Source organism: Convolutriloba macropyga, chromosome 4 (genome assembly GCF_964194025.1).
Source record: "Convolutriloba macropyga chromosome 4, txConMacr16.3, whole genome shotgun sequence".
NCBI lineage: Eukaryota > Metazoa > Xenacoelomorpha > Acoela > Convolutidae > Convolutriloba > Convolutriloba macropyga.
In genome coordinates this window covers 81424476-81439570 of record NC_134471.1, presented here as the reverse complement: position 1 = coordinate 81439570, position 15095 = coordinate 81424476, and the positions used below count along the sequence as shown (strand labels likewise).

At 36.2% G+C, this 15095-nt stretch overlaps 1 protein-coding gene across 1 annotated transcript in view; it reads left to right on the top strand.

The window, feature by feature from the left end:
- LOC142338712 (uncharacterized) overlaps positions 1–12935 on the top strand; it is a 37353-nt gene extending 24418 nt beyond the window's left edge. Inside the window, exons 6-7 of the mRNA XM_075388589.1 lie at positions 2696–2838; positions 12564–12935. Of these exons, the coding sequence (XP_075244704.1) occupies positions 2696–2838; positions 12564–12729 (309 nt within the window). The 3' untranslated portion in view covers positions 12730–12935. The remainder of the gene's footprint in view (positions 1–2695; positions 2839–12563) is intronic.
- The last annotated feature ends 2160 nt before the right edge of the window (positions 12936–15095 follow it).

The window sequence follows — 15095 nt, the reverse complement described above, 5'->3', positions numbered from 1 at the left end:
TCAATAATTTTTAGATGCTGAACTCATTTGACGTTATTGAAGATAGCTTACTAAAAAAGTCCAGTGAAAAGTGCGCCGAAGTGGTTGACTTTTTCACTTTAAATGTTGGTAGTCATCTAAAAAACACTGAATTCCGAGCCACATCAACGACTATACATTTGATATTAGTCCGGCAGTGTAATAATTTAAATGGATTTATTATTTACATATGATAACAGAAAAATTGAGTTAATCTATCTGAAGCTAGATTGATTTGGGACTATTGTTTGTGTTTAGCATTCTAAAAAATAGGTTCTTGTTTCAAACGCGCCTCCGAGTTGAGTTGGTGGTATATATTAAAGGAACAAATAACTGAACAAAGGGATATTGAGTTGTAAATATAATTCAACCTATTAAAATTGTATGCGCATCACGCCCAAAGGAGTCATCAGAACTTTTTAATTTTAATTTTAACATTTTAATTTTAGAATTCCATCTGAGAGTTCATTTATTTTTTAAAAAATTTGACAGTTTGGAGAGTTTTTTTTCTCAAAATTAAAGCATCTAACAGTTTTGTGGAAAACGCAGCCACTTCTGCTGTTCTGCTATCCTCTAGAATTTGTTATCCTAACGGAAGTTCTATCAGGTTTTATAAATTAGGTAACCCTGATTATGGTTCTTTGAAACTGCTACAGTTACTGGACCCGACACCCAACACACTCGCAGTTATCAGGAGCCGAAATAGTGGGATTTGTAATTTTACTATAATCTAATGTGAATCAATGATGGTTTGCTTCACAAAAATACATACAAGGCTGTTCAATATGGCTGTTAATGTAACTTATTTTGTAAAAAGAACTTGCAAAGTTTTCAAAATTTATCATGGTTTCCACCATATATGGGACATATTTGGTTGTAGACTATTTTGGGTTTCCTGAGTCAGTTCATGTAATCAAAAACAACCCCATTCCAATCCCAGGGATTTGGAAATCAGGTGTTACTTTTCAGGGGCTTTTTAATGGTGTTTTTTTTAAACTCCGAATGTGACCGAATGACCTGAGTACCAAAAACAGCAAAAAAATCCGAATATTTGAGTGTTTTAAAAAGTGTTTTAAAACGATTAACCCAAAACATAAGATGACAAAAGGTTTCCTCTCTGGTCAACTGTCATGAATACGTTTTTTCGGTCTTGGAGTTTCACAATGTTTCACAGTTTTGACTTGCCAATTTCACTTGATTAACCATGGGTGATTCCTAGAGCTCAAGTTTTTGGCTTTTAGAAAACCTGGTATTTACGCCATCCTTAACTACGAAATGGAACGACACGTGTCAAAAATTATTAAGATTTTTTTCTCTATTGTGTCAAGTTCATTGGCATACAAATGCATGCTAAACTTGGGTTTGTGATAGAGATTGATTAAAATATTGAATTTGACAGCCGAGTTGTAGCCATAGGAACCTTTTATCAGCAACTGTCACACATTTTGGGCTATTACAAGTACGGGTTATCTTCCAAAGAGAGATAGGACGAGTTAATTATATGTTTTTGCGTTTTGTGTTAAATGAAAAAAAAGAAGATACCTAAATCTGCCACTTGAAACAGCAAAGTTTGGGTCTAAAGAAGTTGACTTTATTTCTGCCGGTCATACCTAAAATTGGGCTCGGTTGCCATAGAGGTTCCCAGAACATACACGCAGTGATTTCGGTCGTTATAGGGTTTAAGATTCTAAGTGTCTAAGTTTAACATTTTAAGTGTCTCTGCCTATGAATAGCTATTTTGTTCTATTGTGCCCTGAATTTGGTTAAGCTAAAAAGCTGATTTTTATCCATGAAACTATTGAAATTTGCGAAAAACGTGTTACTGTTCAACCCCGATGTCTAAAACAATGGAAATTACCATTTCGCAAAAATGTACATTTTGTATATCAATAAAATCCTCATGATTGGTCGTGTTTTTTTCTGGAAAATGAACGCAACAAATATATAATCTGACCAAAGGCAGACAATCAAGTATTTTCTAATTAGCCGACTCTTGCCGCAGGATTGTGAGTGTGATTAATTAAATAAATGAGATTGCTATTAAAACTTTAAACCGATTGTTGTATCGCGTGTGACGGACGTTCATATTTCTACTCTAATGAGTGTTTTATAATTTTTTTAATACTTTTTTATGTTCTTTCGCTAACCATGTTCGTTCCCGTTTTTTCATTATGTTACTCACTCATGCTTTTTCATGATGGTGTTACTTTTTTTCATAATATTCATACTTTTTTCATGATGTTTGGACTTTTTCCATGATTTTCATACCTTTTTGGCTGTATTCTGTTTCGGTCCCCCAGTGTCTTTTATGACCCCCAGTTAAAAATTGTTTGTTGTTATAAAGCACTTTACTATGTAAGAAAATAGCACGTGCGCCTGGCGGTCATAAAGGATTTATGCTCACTAAACTGGTGGGGGGGGGGCGAAACAGAATAGAACCCTTTTTTCTTAATAGTATTACTTTTTTCACGATGATCATGCTGTTTTGTATGATATAATGTGTTATAATTCTTTTAATAATTTTTCTCTTTCTTTTATTTTTTTAATACTTTTTTTACTATGATACTCTTTCATACTTTTTTCATGATGTTCTGACTTTTTTCATGATTTTCATACTTTTTTCATAATATTATTACTTTTTCATGACGTTAATTGTATGATGTAATGTATCCTATAGGATGGAGAGGCTAAGGACGTCGCTGTTAAATTGTGGACTGGAGTGTGGAACAAAGACCAGCTGGATGAGAGATGTGTGGATCCCACAGCTGATGAGGTCAAGGAAGTGGAGATGAAGTCTGAGAATTATCTCATGTATTACAGGTCAGTTAGTAACCTATCATTGCAGAATTTTTGAAAAACAACTGTCCGATTAAAACAAGGAAGCAATTTTTTAGTCTTTGAAGTTTTATTTAAAAAAACACTTTCAATGTTAGATATGGAACAACAATGGCCGTACAAATAGGACACAATTTGAGCATTACGAGCCAACGCTAATTGGTTCATTTTACCTCTTTGATTCCACAAAATGTATCTTAATATACAAATAATAAGTTTTTACAAGATATGCTCCATCTTATAAGCAATTACAAGATATGGAGTATTGTTAAAAATCTAAAAAGGTCTTATAACATTTTCAATGGTCAACGACTAGGGCATTTATTAAAAAAGCCGTACAGTGGGTAATGATGAAAAAGGAATGATTATACTAAATGGCTATTATAAAATGTCTTGGTCTTTCGTCGCCGCATTCCACAACTTAGCGCAATATAAATTAAAAGTAGAGGCACCGACTCATCATGAGTGTCGTCACATGAGATTTAGTATTAAGGAATGCTCACATTACGTAAATGAACCTAAGGGCTGCCGGAAGACGATTGCTTGATTTTTCAAAAATTTTTTTGTAGGCACTCCCATTAGGTTTGCAGAAATGATTTCAGGGTGGTGCTGCGGTGGCAAAAAAATTTCTAAGGTACTCTGGTTCGGGTATAAAGTTGGAATGAGAGAATTTGTATGTATTCTTTTGTACTGTAGAATAGGAAGGAAGCTTCGGATCGCTGGAGATATTTATTCCGTTTTTATATATATTCGAATAGTATTAACTGGCATCGATAGTTTAAGTCATGAGAAGAGTCGAACTTTGCTCCTGCAAGATTTCCTAGCAAGCCCTATTTGACAGTTTTTAAGTAGAATTAGAAGTTGTTGGTTTTTGTACGGTTTAACAAGACAGCACTATCAAAGAAATGACGTATGTGCTGTAATGAATTTTAATCGTGTAGCAACCAATGAACAGGTTGTGCTCGGATTCGCCAACCCAGTTTTGTTTGCGCGTTTCAACTTTCTTCTTGATAGTAAAGGTTTTTATCGAGGTAATTGTACAAAAATTGTTTTTGTTTCTCTTCCTGTTATCATTTTCCACTATAAAGAATTTTAATTTTAGTTGTAAAAACACAGCTTAGTTGTGCATCCGTCAGAAAAGTATTTCTGGATAGCTCTAGGTCGATTTTGCCGTCAGTCGTTCGAGAGCAATTGGTCCGACACCAGTCTGTTTTGTTTGTCATGTTATTAGCGTTGTCTTTTATCAGCTTTTTGCGATTTTTATTTAATTGGAAAAGTTTCAACTACTTCGTGTTAAGCCTCCATATTTTTTGCCATGATCCATGACAGCATTGATCAAATTAGTTTTAGGTTTTCGCTTCTGCCAAAAAAAATTTCTGGTGGTTGATCCAGCCAAGTTTTTTTCGAATGCTCTAACCATTTTTTGGTTAATTAACAATGAATAATTTACAGACTTTGTTGTTTAGTCCGTTAAAAAACAATGCGGCCAATGGGGATGGCCAATAACTCAACTATTCAATAATACCAGCCAATAATAGATAGGAAATCAAATCAGATATTAGGATTACGTACGCTTGAAATTTAAGAGTATTTTGAACAACTGCTTTTAGACGTATCTAGTTGTTGGTGGATAATAACCACAACCAGCGTCGAAAGCAGTTGTCTAATATGCTTAATTTAACAGTGTTCGGTTTTTGCATGCGATTGCATAGCTGTCCTATGAACAAAGATGATCATTGATACTGGAGATTGGGTCTACTATAGTACCTTTAATACAATCTATTATTGGACAATTGGCGTTACAGGCAGCAGTGTTGCTGGATTGATGACGTAGGATTCAGTGTCAGTGACTGACCAGTTTTTCTCGTCCTACTGCTGTATTAACGGATACAAAAATCACACATATCTGTAAATTAAGCGAATGCTAGTATTACTTTTAGTCTAATATACACTGGTTAAAAATTGACCGCTTAATCACTACGTTTTTAACAGGTGGCATCTGTCGTCTTCTGAATTTCTAACTAGGCCAACAGTGAGGGGGATCTGTCGCCCAGGAGATCGATCAAATAAAATAAACCAAAGGTTTTGAATTGGTGAAGCAAGCGTTACTTTGTTACTCTGCAATTTCCCCTCTTCCACTCTTGTATGCTGTTGCAAATTAGATTGCCTTGAAAAAAGTTAATTCACAATGGGGCTCGTAATATCAATTCTAGTTATATGGATAACAAAGGTAAGAGAATTACTTGCACATCAAAGGAAAAGACAAATTCAAGACAATTTATAATAGTAATTACAATAATAATACAAATTTCCGTGGTTCATTTCCCAAATGAACTAAATCAAAACAGCTCACAGTATCCCAACTGGTCTTGCAATTACAAACTTCCACAGTTCAGTCTCCTCTCTGCCTTTCACACTAAGCTTCTAAAGTTTAGTCCCACTAAACCAACTACTATCTCTCGCTTGTGCCAAAATCTCTTCGGTGTTCCACTTCTACTGTGTCTCAGCCAATCGTTTGGACTCTCTCTCTCTCTCTCTCTGTGTGTGTGTGTGTGTATGTGTGTGTGTGTGTGTGTGTTACTTCATTTTATACTCTACCAAAACGCTCTTATCTTAAGCAAACAAACCTTAATCTCTTAAGTAAACATTGCAACTTACACTTGCAATCTCTCACTTTCCGTAGGAAGGCTTTGTTTGCTATGCAAATAACCAATATCAAATTAAGCTCTGTCATTCAACTGCTACCAACCATTGTTCAACTTTCTCCTTATCTTAAGTAAACGACCTTTGGACTCATATGTAAAGAAACCCACTCCGCTTTATCGCATATTTGTGCTTGACATGTCAATCAGTATTTGCTCAGTAAACATTGAACGTTGCCCTGAAAAGTTCTTATACCTCTATTTGCGCTATGATATTAATTAGCTGCAATCAATTCCTGTCAAAAATTACGTGTTGATTAAATAACTAAACTCAACCCTAAACCAAAGACCAATTGTAATTTCCAATTTTGAAACTATTTCATGCAATTCCCCAGTTAAAAACCGCCGAAAAGTCTAATATTCGTAAAAGCCCAAAATTTGACCTCTAGGAGTCAATCAGGGGTCATTCGTCAAGGATGAAGGGTCACTTTGGTAAAAAAAATAACCATTGGCGTGGAAAGTCCTACCATAGTTACTCCTACCCTCCCATCTTTATCATCTAACTCCTAATAGAACACGAGCAATGACCGCGCACACTTTTCATCGACCTCCCGGATGACCCCAAATTTCGGAACTTAATAACTTGTGAAGTAGTGGTCAAAACGTCTTCGGGTAAAGTTTTCTAGTAACTATAGGGTGCCACCAACTTGCGTGCCAAGTATCATGACCAACGGATCAGCCATTGCGAGTCGTTTGCAATGTGAAATTTTTTAACGATTCGTGGGTGCCGAAACCCGAAAAATCCGAGTTCGTCAAAATTGACCGGGTTGGTTATTTTTTGTCACTAACTGTCTCAGGTTGTCATATTATTACCATTTCAAAGTCATTCGGCCGCTCAAAAATGCCAATTTCCGGTTTTCGGCTCTCGGGTCGTCCCGAAGAACCGACTTCCGGTCGGAATTTGGGAATGAAAAGCCCTTGAAAATCGAAAGCCCTTGAAAAGTTACGCTAAACCTCCAAAAATCATAGGGTTACTAACAATACTCCACGAGCAATTCAATTTTTACGTTCCGCAGCACGGGCGTGCGCTAGTTCCGTGCAGGTTGGTGTGGGGTCAAATCCGACCTCAAAATTGGATTCCCCGTACCCAAATTAGTCTATCCCCCAAATTTCAGGTCAATCCGACTTCAACTTTTAGAGAAATTACTATTTCAATTTCAGTGTTAACTGTTTTTAGTGAAAACTGCCTATTCTTATTTCAAAATGCTAATAAATTTCTCCCACAACTTCCTAAACCCTTCCAATGATCATCTGCTACATTACTCTAGACTTAATACCCATTGCAACCCTTAGTTACCTTGTATCATACTCGAACAGTCATTTTTTTCGCTCAAAATATCGAAAACCATCAAATCACACCACTTCCGGTGCTAATAACTCGGATTTAGGTGGTCGGATTGGCCCGAAAAGTATACCAGCCTGAGAGGACTATTGGGTGTACATGCCAAAAAAATTTGGTAAACTTCCGGTTAATATAACCTCCATGGGGGGGGGAAACATCCGCTTGGTGGTATTTTGAAAAACTGATAAATTGCTTTTTTATTAACTCTAAATCAACAAAACTCTACTTAAGTAACTCAGATCAAAAAGGTGCAACCTGCCGCGCATCCCTATTATATATGGACAATCAGGGGAGCATCCCCAAAATTTTTTAGATTCCAATGATGAATATAACTTAAAAAGTCGAGGGTAACAAGTTTGGAGTTGCGAATAATTTTGCAAATTCAAAATCACACTTTAATTTGGTTCAAATTGAAATTCCGATTTTGATCAAAATATCTAGTTCACTTCAAATCATCGCTCTGCAGTTTTCATCTAAATTTAAATCCCTCATTTCGACTTTGGCCTGATGCTCAAATACAACTTTGCTAATTAATCAAAATATATCGACAGCTCAATATGCATTTGTTCATTAGTTTGTTTGTTTAAGAGATATCACTCAACTACCCTCTCTGGCGCCTTCAAAACAATAACACTTTATGAAGGAACGCTTATTTCAAACACCTAATTAACTTGTCTAACTTGACTTAAATTATCTGACTTAACTAGCGCTATCTGGTTATGAAATTTCTATTGAGTTTATTCTTATGCTTTCTACAGTCTTCCCTCCTAGATTATTATTCTCCCGAATAATTGCAAAGCCTTATGCTTTGACCCGATTAACTTACTTCTACGTACTTTAACCATAGTCGATCTAGTGAAGTGAACCACTTATATTTAGCTCCGGGTTAACATAAACTAACTGCACCAAAATTTGAATAGCGGCTGATTAAATCAGATTGGAACACACTCCTGCATTTTAACATTTCAACATATCCTACTTGATTCATCAACATCCATCGATTGTTGACCAACTCTATTGCCTTTGACATACATCTACCCAGTAAACCCCAAAATCACTAAAAAATAAAATCTAAAAATAGATCTACCAAATCAACACATTTCCCTAAATCATCTTATTTTGAAAAAAAAATTTCCTTACGGCTATAGTGCTTGATCAAATTGTCCTGATAAAATCGATTAAAACAATGTAGACAACAATTGGGTAAAAAGGCTTTAATAACTTAGCTGTCAACGTCCCTCTCATCATACACTCGTTCACCTGTACACGAAAACCTTCTTCCTCTGATGCTTGAATGGATGACCAACTCTTCTTCCACTGTAGCTACCACTTCGCCTGTAATCCTGCCATGACTGCTGTTCAAATGCTTCCAAACGGCTCCACTTCTCCTTCCGGCTTAAGGATTGGTTTTCCAGCAACAGCTTTGCAATCTCTGGAAATCGTGATGCAATCCCTCTATCCACTTTCTGCTCAACTGCCATCGAAAACCCGCCAGAGTCCTCCCTCCTAGGCTGTTGATCATCATAAACCCAACTGTGCAACACTGTAGCCATTGACTTCTTATCGCATTTCCCTGTCCTGTCAATTCCAGCTCTTTCCCCTTGATGCCCATCCGTTGGTTTGACCAAAACACTACCATTAGGCTGACTTTCATTCAATTGCGATTGCATCCATTCCTCCAACTTCTTTCCCAACTGTGCAAAATTACTTCGCTCAACTGCTGCAATTTTGTTTTGACCCTTCTGTGTTTCAGATATCAACAGCCAATCAGTTCCCCCTGAACTTGTCCAATTCTCCAAAGTGTCCACGGTGCACTCAGTTGTACACATTTGTGTCTCATCAGCCTCGTTTGTTGCATTGCAGAGCTTCAGGTTTGTAACTCCTTTCTTTAACTCCATCAAGGCCCAGGCTCCCAACATATCGTCTCTGCTAGCTTTGACACCACCGCCAAAATCGCTCGCTATTGCAGTTACGTAGTCACATGCTACTGAGTTCAACCTCGTGGCAAAACTTGTCTCGCTTCTCGCACTGTTGACATCAAATTCCTCTACATCCAAAAAATCTGTATCCGAAATGTCTTCAAACAAATTGTCATCATCCGATTGTTCATCGCTTAGCTCCCCAGACTCTGGTGACAGCACACATTCCTTTTCCATAGCATGATGCTCATCTGGTCCATAAGACCCAACTCTCCGCTCAACATATTCACATATTTCTGAATCTACTGTTTTAATATTCGCTTACCGCTGCTCTAGAAATTTCCTGATTTGTTTGATCACAAACTTCCTCCGTAAACTCTACCTCAGGTTCAGTTTGCACTTCATCGCCGTCACCTGGAATTCTTATTCTACTACCACTCTCAGCAATGCTCATATCTTCCACTTCCCCAGACAGATCTTTACCGAAAGCTCCTCTTCTTGACAAACCACAGCTGGACCCAATGCCATACCCTTCAAAACTTCTGCCAGGTTGCCGAAATTGATCAATTAAAGAAATGCCAAGGCTACTTCTTGTATCAACCACCTGCCTTTGAGAACACTGCTGTCGCGTTCTCTGATCTGCAGTATCACTGGTTTCACTGAATTCCACCCTACTTCCCACTTTTCCTCTAACAAACAAATTGTAGCTTCGCTCGTAAAAATTTGGATTGTCATACAATCGTATGTCATACTGATACAGCGTCTCGGTCAGTGTCCAAGCTTGCTTCCCTGGAGTCGACCGCCAATAGCCTCTTGGTAAATCACTTACTGTATTCAAGGCCCATCCGCACAATTTTGTAGGCAACCACTTCATCATCTCTTCTTCCGTCCATCCCAACTTCAAGCCAGTGCTCAAATAATGTTCACGCCAATCTTCCCAAATTTCGTAGCCTGGTGAAGGAAAACGCTTCACCAACTGATAACCAAACAAAATCAAACTATTGGTAACCAAATCACAAATGTAGTCAACTTTCGGTGTGCTCTCAGCAGTATCTCCAACGAATATTGCACGCTCTTCAAATAATCAGAAAATAATCCACAGCAAAAAGTAACAAAGAAATGAAACCCACCCAGGAGCGCCACTGTCGTCTTCTGAATTTCTAACTAGGCCAACAGTGAGGGGGATCTGTCGCCCAGAAGATCGATCAAATAAAATAAACCAAAGGTTTTGAATTGGTGAAGCAAGCGTTACTTTGTTACTCTGCAATTTCCCCTCTTCCACTCTTGTATGCTGTTGCAAAATAGATTGCCTTGAAATAATTTAATTCACAATGGGGCTCTTAATATCAATTCTAGTTATATGGATAACAAAAGTAAGAGAATTACTTGCACATCAATGGAAAAGACAAATTCAAGATAATTTATAATATTAATTACAATAATAATACAAATTTCCGTGGTTCATTTCCCAAATGAACTAAATCAAAACAGCTCACAGTATCCCAACTGGTCTTGCAATTACAAACTTCCACAGTTCAGTCTCCTCTCTGCTTTTCACACTAAGCTACTAAAATTTAGTCCCACTAAACCAACTACTATCTCTCGCTTGTGCCAAAATCTCTTCTGTGTTCCACTTCTACTGTGTCTCATCAAATCGTTTGGACCCTCTCTCTCTCTCTCTCTCTCTGTCTCTCTCTCTCTCTCTCTCTGTGTGTATGTGTGTGTGTGTGTGTGTTACATCAATTTATACTCTACCAAAACGCTCTTATATTAAGCAAACAAACCTTAATCTCTTAAGTAAACATTGCAACTTACACTTGCAATCTCTCACATTCCGTCGGAAGGCTTTGTTTGCTATGCAAATAACCAATATCAAATTATGATCTGTCATTCAACTGCTACCAACCCTTGTTCAGCTTTCTCATTATCTTAAGTAAACGACCTTTGGACTCATATGTAAACAAACCCACTCCGCTTTATCGCATATTTGTGCTTGACATGTCAATCAGTGTTTGCCTAGTAAACATTGAACGTTGCTCTGAAAAGTTCTTATACCTCTATTTCCGCTATAAAATTAATTAGCTGCAATCAATCCCTGTCAAAAATCGCGTGTTGAATAAATAACTAAACTCAACCCTAAACCAAAGACCAATTGTAATTTCCAATTTTGAAACTATTTCATGCAATTCCCCAGTTAAAAACCGCCGAAAAGTCTAATATTCGTAAAAGCCCAAAATTTGACCTCTAGGAGTCAATCAGGGGTCATTCGTCAAGGATGAAGGGTCACTTTGGTAAAAAAATAAATAACCATTGGCGTGGAAAGTCCTACCATAGTTACACCTACCCACCAATTTTTATCATCTAACTCCTAATAGAACACGAGCAATGACCGCGCACACTTTTCATCGACCCCCCGGATTACCCCCAAATTTTGGAACTTAATAACTTGCGAAGTAGTGGTCAAAACGTCTTCGGGTAAAGTTTTCTAGTAACTATAGGGTGCCACCAACTTGCGTGCCAAGTTTCATGACCAACGGATCAGCCATTGCGAGTCGTTTGCAATGTGAAAATTTTTGACGATTCGTGGGTGCCGAAACCCGAAAAAACCGAGTTCGTCAAAATTGACCGGGTTGGTTATTTTTTGTCACTAACTGTCTCAGGTTGTCATATTATTACCATTTCAAAGTCATTCGGCCGCTCAAAAATGCCAATTTCCGGTTTTCGGCACTCGGGTCGTCCCGAAGCACCTCCCGAAGCACTTCCGGTCGGAATTTGGGAATGAAAAGCCCTGAAGATCGAAAACCCTTGTAAAGTTACGCCAACCCTCCAAAAATCAAAGGGTTACTACCAATACTCCACGAGCAATTCAAATTTTACGTTCCGCAGCTTCGTGGTATTTCGAAAAACTGATAAATTGCCTTTTTATTTACTCTAAATCAACAAAACTCTACTTAAGTAACTCAGATCAAAAAGGTGCAACCTGCCGCGCATCCCTATTATGTATGGACAATCAGGGGAGCATCCCCAAAAATTTTTAGATTCCAATGATGAATATAACTTAAAAAGTCGAGGGTAACAAGTTTGGAGTTGCCAATAATTTTGCAAATTCCAAAACACACTTTAATTTGGTTCAAATTGAAATTCCAATTTTGATCAAAATATCTAGTTCACTTCAAATCATCGCTCTGCAGTTTTCATCTAAATTTAAATTCTCATTTCGACTTTGGCCTGATGCTCAAATACAACTTTGCTAATTAATCAAAATATATCGACAGCTCAATATGCATTTGTTCATTAATTTGTTTGTTTAAGAGATATCACTCAACTACCTACCCTCTCTGGCGCCTTCAAAACAATAACACTTTACGAAAGAACGCTTATTTCAAACACCTAATTAACTTGTCTAACTTGACCTAAATTATCTGACTTAACTAGCGCTATCTGGTTATGAAATTTCTATTGAGTTTATTCTTATGCTTTCTACAGCATCTTTTTGGTTTGCCGTCTCTGGCGATAAAACTGATGAGGTTCAACTTATCAGTTTGGAACAGTTCCCTTTCCTGATCTATTCTCTTTCAGGATCTTTTCTGCTTGTACCCCCCTCTCCAGCTTAAAGGGTGCATATTATCTGCAACCCTCAGACGCATGGACTTGGGGGGGGGGCAAACATTTTTCTGTTTTCCTCACACAAACAGAAAAAATCCGACGTTGATTATGTGTTGTGTTGTGTGTTGTGTTGTGTGATAGATTCCAGTTGATGTGTGAGGGTGGAAAGAGAGAAGTGAAAGTGGAGGTGTTTCAAGATGATTTCTACTCAACTTACATGGAAGGAAGACCCACTTTATGTTATATGGAGAGAGTGTTACTCAACCAAGACTACAAACCACCTCCTGAACCACAACAACCATTGTAAACAACACTGTAAACAACCTACAACCATTGTAAACAACACCGGCTTTATGGAATGAATGGAATGAATTTGAAAGAAAGAACACGAACTAGACACGGAATGAAAAAAACTGATTATCACGTTGAGAGATATATCAAATAGAATGATTATATCAAATATGTTTGTCTATTTTTAACTGAAAAGTTGGCTGAAACTTTCAAAATATAAAAAAATTTTACTTTTTACTACTTTGGGTAGATGTTTGAGGAAAAGTTTGATTTAAAAAATTGTCATGGAAGAAACATAAAGTTAAAGAGAAATAGACTTGAAGTTGAATGATAAAATTTAGAGTTTCATTTAAAGAACTGATTGAACTCATAAATATAGAAATCATGCAACCATTGCAGCCCTTTCAAACAGAAGTTCAAACAGAAGAGATAAAAATAGACGAACAAAATAAAAAAATCGACAACTAATTTTTAAATTGATGTCTAGTTTGATTCTACTAACATATTTAATAAAATGCTCCTACTAATCAAAACCTATAGCTTTTTGCAAACTATGCTGCTTTAAGTTGTATAATTAAAGGATAGATTAATAATTTGAGAAAAATTCCAGATTATTAAAAAAATCGATTTATTTGATTGATAGTAGTAATTGGTGTTGAAAATTGTATAGCAACTTTGTAATTGAGAGAGTGAATTTACTGTACCGCTGAATTTTTTTCTTTATTTACCCGGACTTGAGTCGCAGAGTTTTTCAGCGCTGAATCAGCACATTTTAATAGTAAAAACTTAATTCAGTTCTGAAACATTGTATCTCCAGAATATTTCAAGCATCTTTATGTGCAGTATTCATTATGATTATCTTGAGGTCATAGACTTCACACGGGCTAAAATTATCCTGTATAGTCTGAAAATTACTCAAACCCCAAAATGAAGTCTGAGCAGAATAACGTCATACTTTTGTAGCTTATAACTGGTAATTACTATAGTAGGATACACACTATTTATACTTAAGCTAGTTTTTAGACAATTACCACACAGCCCATTTAGCTTAGGGGTTACGGCTTGCTACGTAAATTAAATGTTAACAAATAACCACGCGGACGTTCAAATCGCATAAAAAGCAAACCTTGTTGGCGGGAGTTAAGCAGAACATATGACGAAAATTTTACCCAAAAATCAGGCTGGCCTTTGTAAATTGTGACATGAACAGAGCAGTGGCCGTCCTAAAAAACAGACTGTCTCTAGACTGATTCAGCGCTGATTTGCTCTGCCACCAACGTCCGAATGATAATCATGGATTTTTTCTATTGGATCAGACTGATAACAATACCAACTCAATTCTAAATTAAACTTAATATGTAAAGTGGTAACGATTGTGGAAAATTAATGTTTTATAGTGGCGAAGCAGTTTCTTGTGCTGATTTTGCGGTGGATTTTGCTATGAAATTAAAGGCGGCTAAGTTTTACTCGAAGAGGAGCACAGATTTTCTACCATTTTTCGTTTGATTAGAGTTGAAAAGTGCTTCATCTTGGTGCGTTAAAACCTGGATTCCTGTGGAGCTCTGTTTTCTTTTCATGATCCGTTCAGCTCCACGAATTACGCGATTTCCCTCGAATGATTTTAGTTTGTTTTCCTCTAACTAAGCTTTGTTTCTATCCTGGTAATGTTTTTCCAGAGGTTGGAGGCAGAGAGAAAATCAGCGCTGAATCAGTCCAGAAAAATTCAGTTTTCTTGCGATGGCCAGTACTCTGTTAATGCCACAATTTACAATGGACAGTCTGACTTTGAGTAAAAGTTACTTCATAAAAAATAACATGCTCAGCTTAACTCCCGCCCACAAGGTTTGCTTCATATTTCATTCGAACTTCCGCGTGGTTACTTGTGATATTTAAGCTTCAAAAGTTATTATTATTATTATTATTATTAATATTATTATTATTATTATTATTATTATTATTATTATTTTTATTAATTTTATTATTATTTTTATTAATATTATTATTATTATTATTATTATTATTATTATTATCTTATTATTATTATTATTATTATTATTATTATTATTATTATTATTATTATTATTAATATTATTTTTATTATTATTATTATTATTATTATTATTTGTATTATTATTGTTTTTATTATTATTTTAATATTTTTTGTGCTTTTATTAAACCAAGGGTTGTAAAATGAAGAGAATTATTCATGTTGAACAAAATGTATGAACAAAGTATAGAACTCATTTATGAGACACAGGAAAATAATGCAAATGAAATTTACCCATGTAAATTATAGGTCACTTTTGGTGAACAGAAAATGAATTAATAATAGACTCTTACTAAATTTATAACATAAGAGATGGATTAATTTTTTTTCAGTTT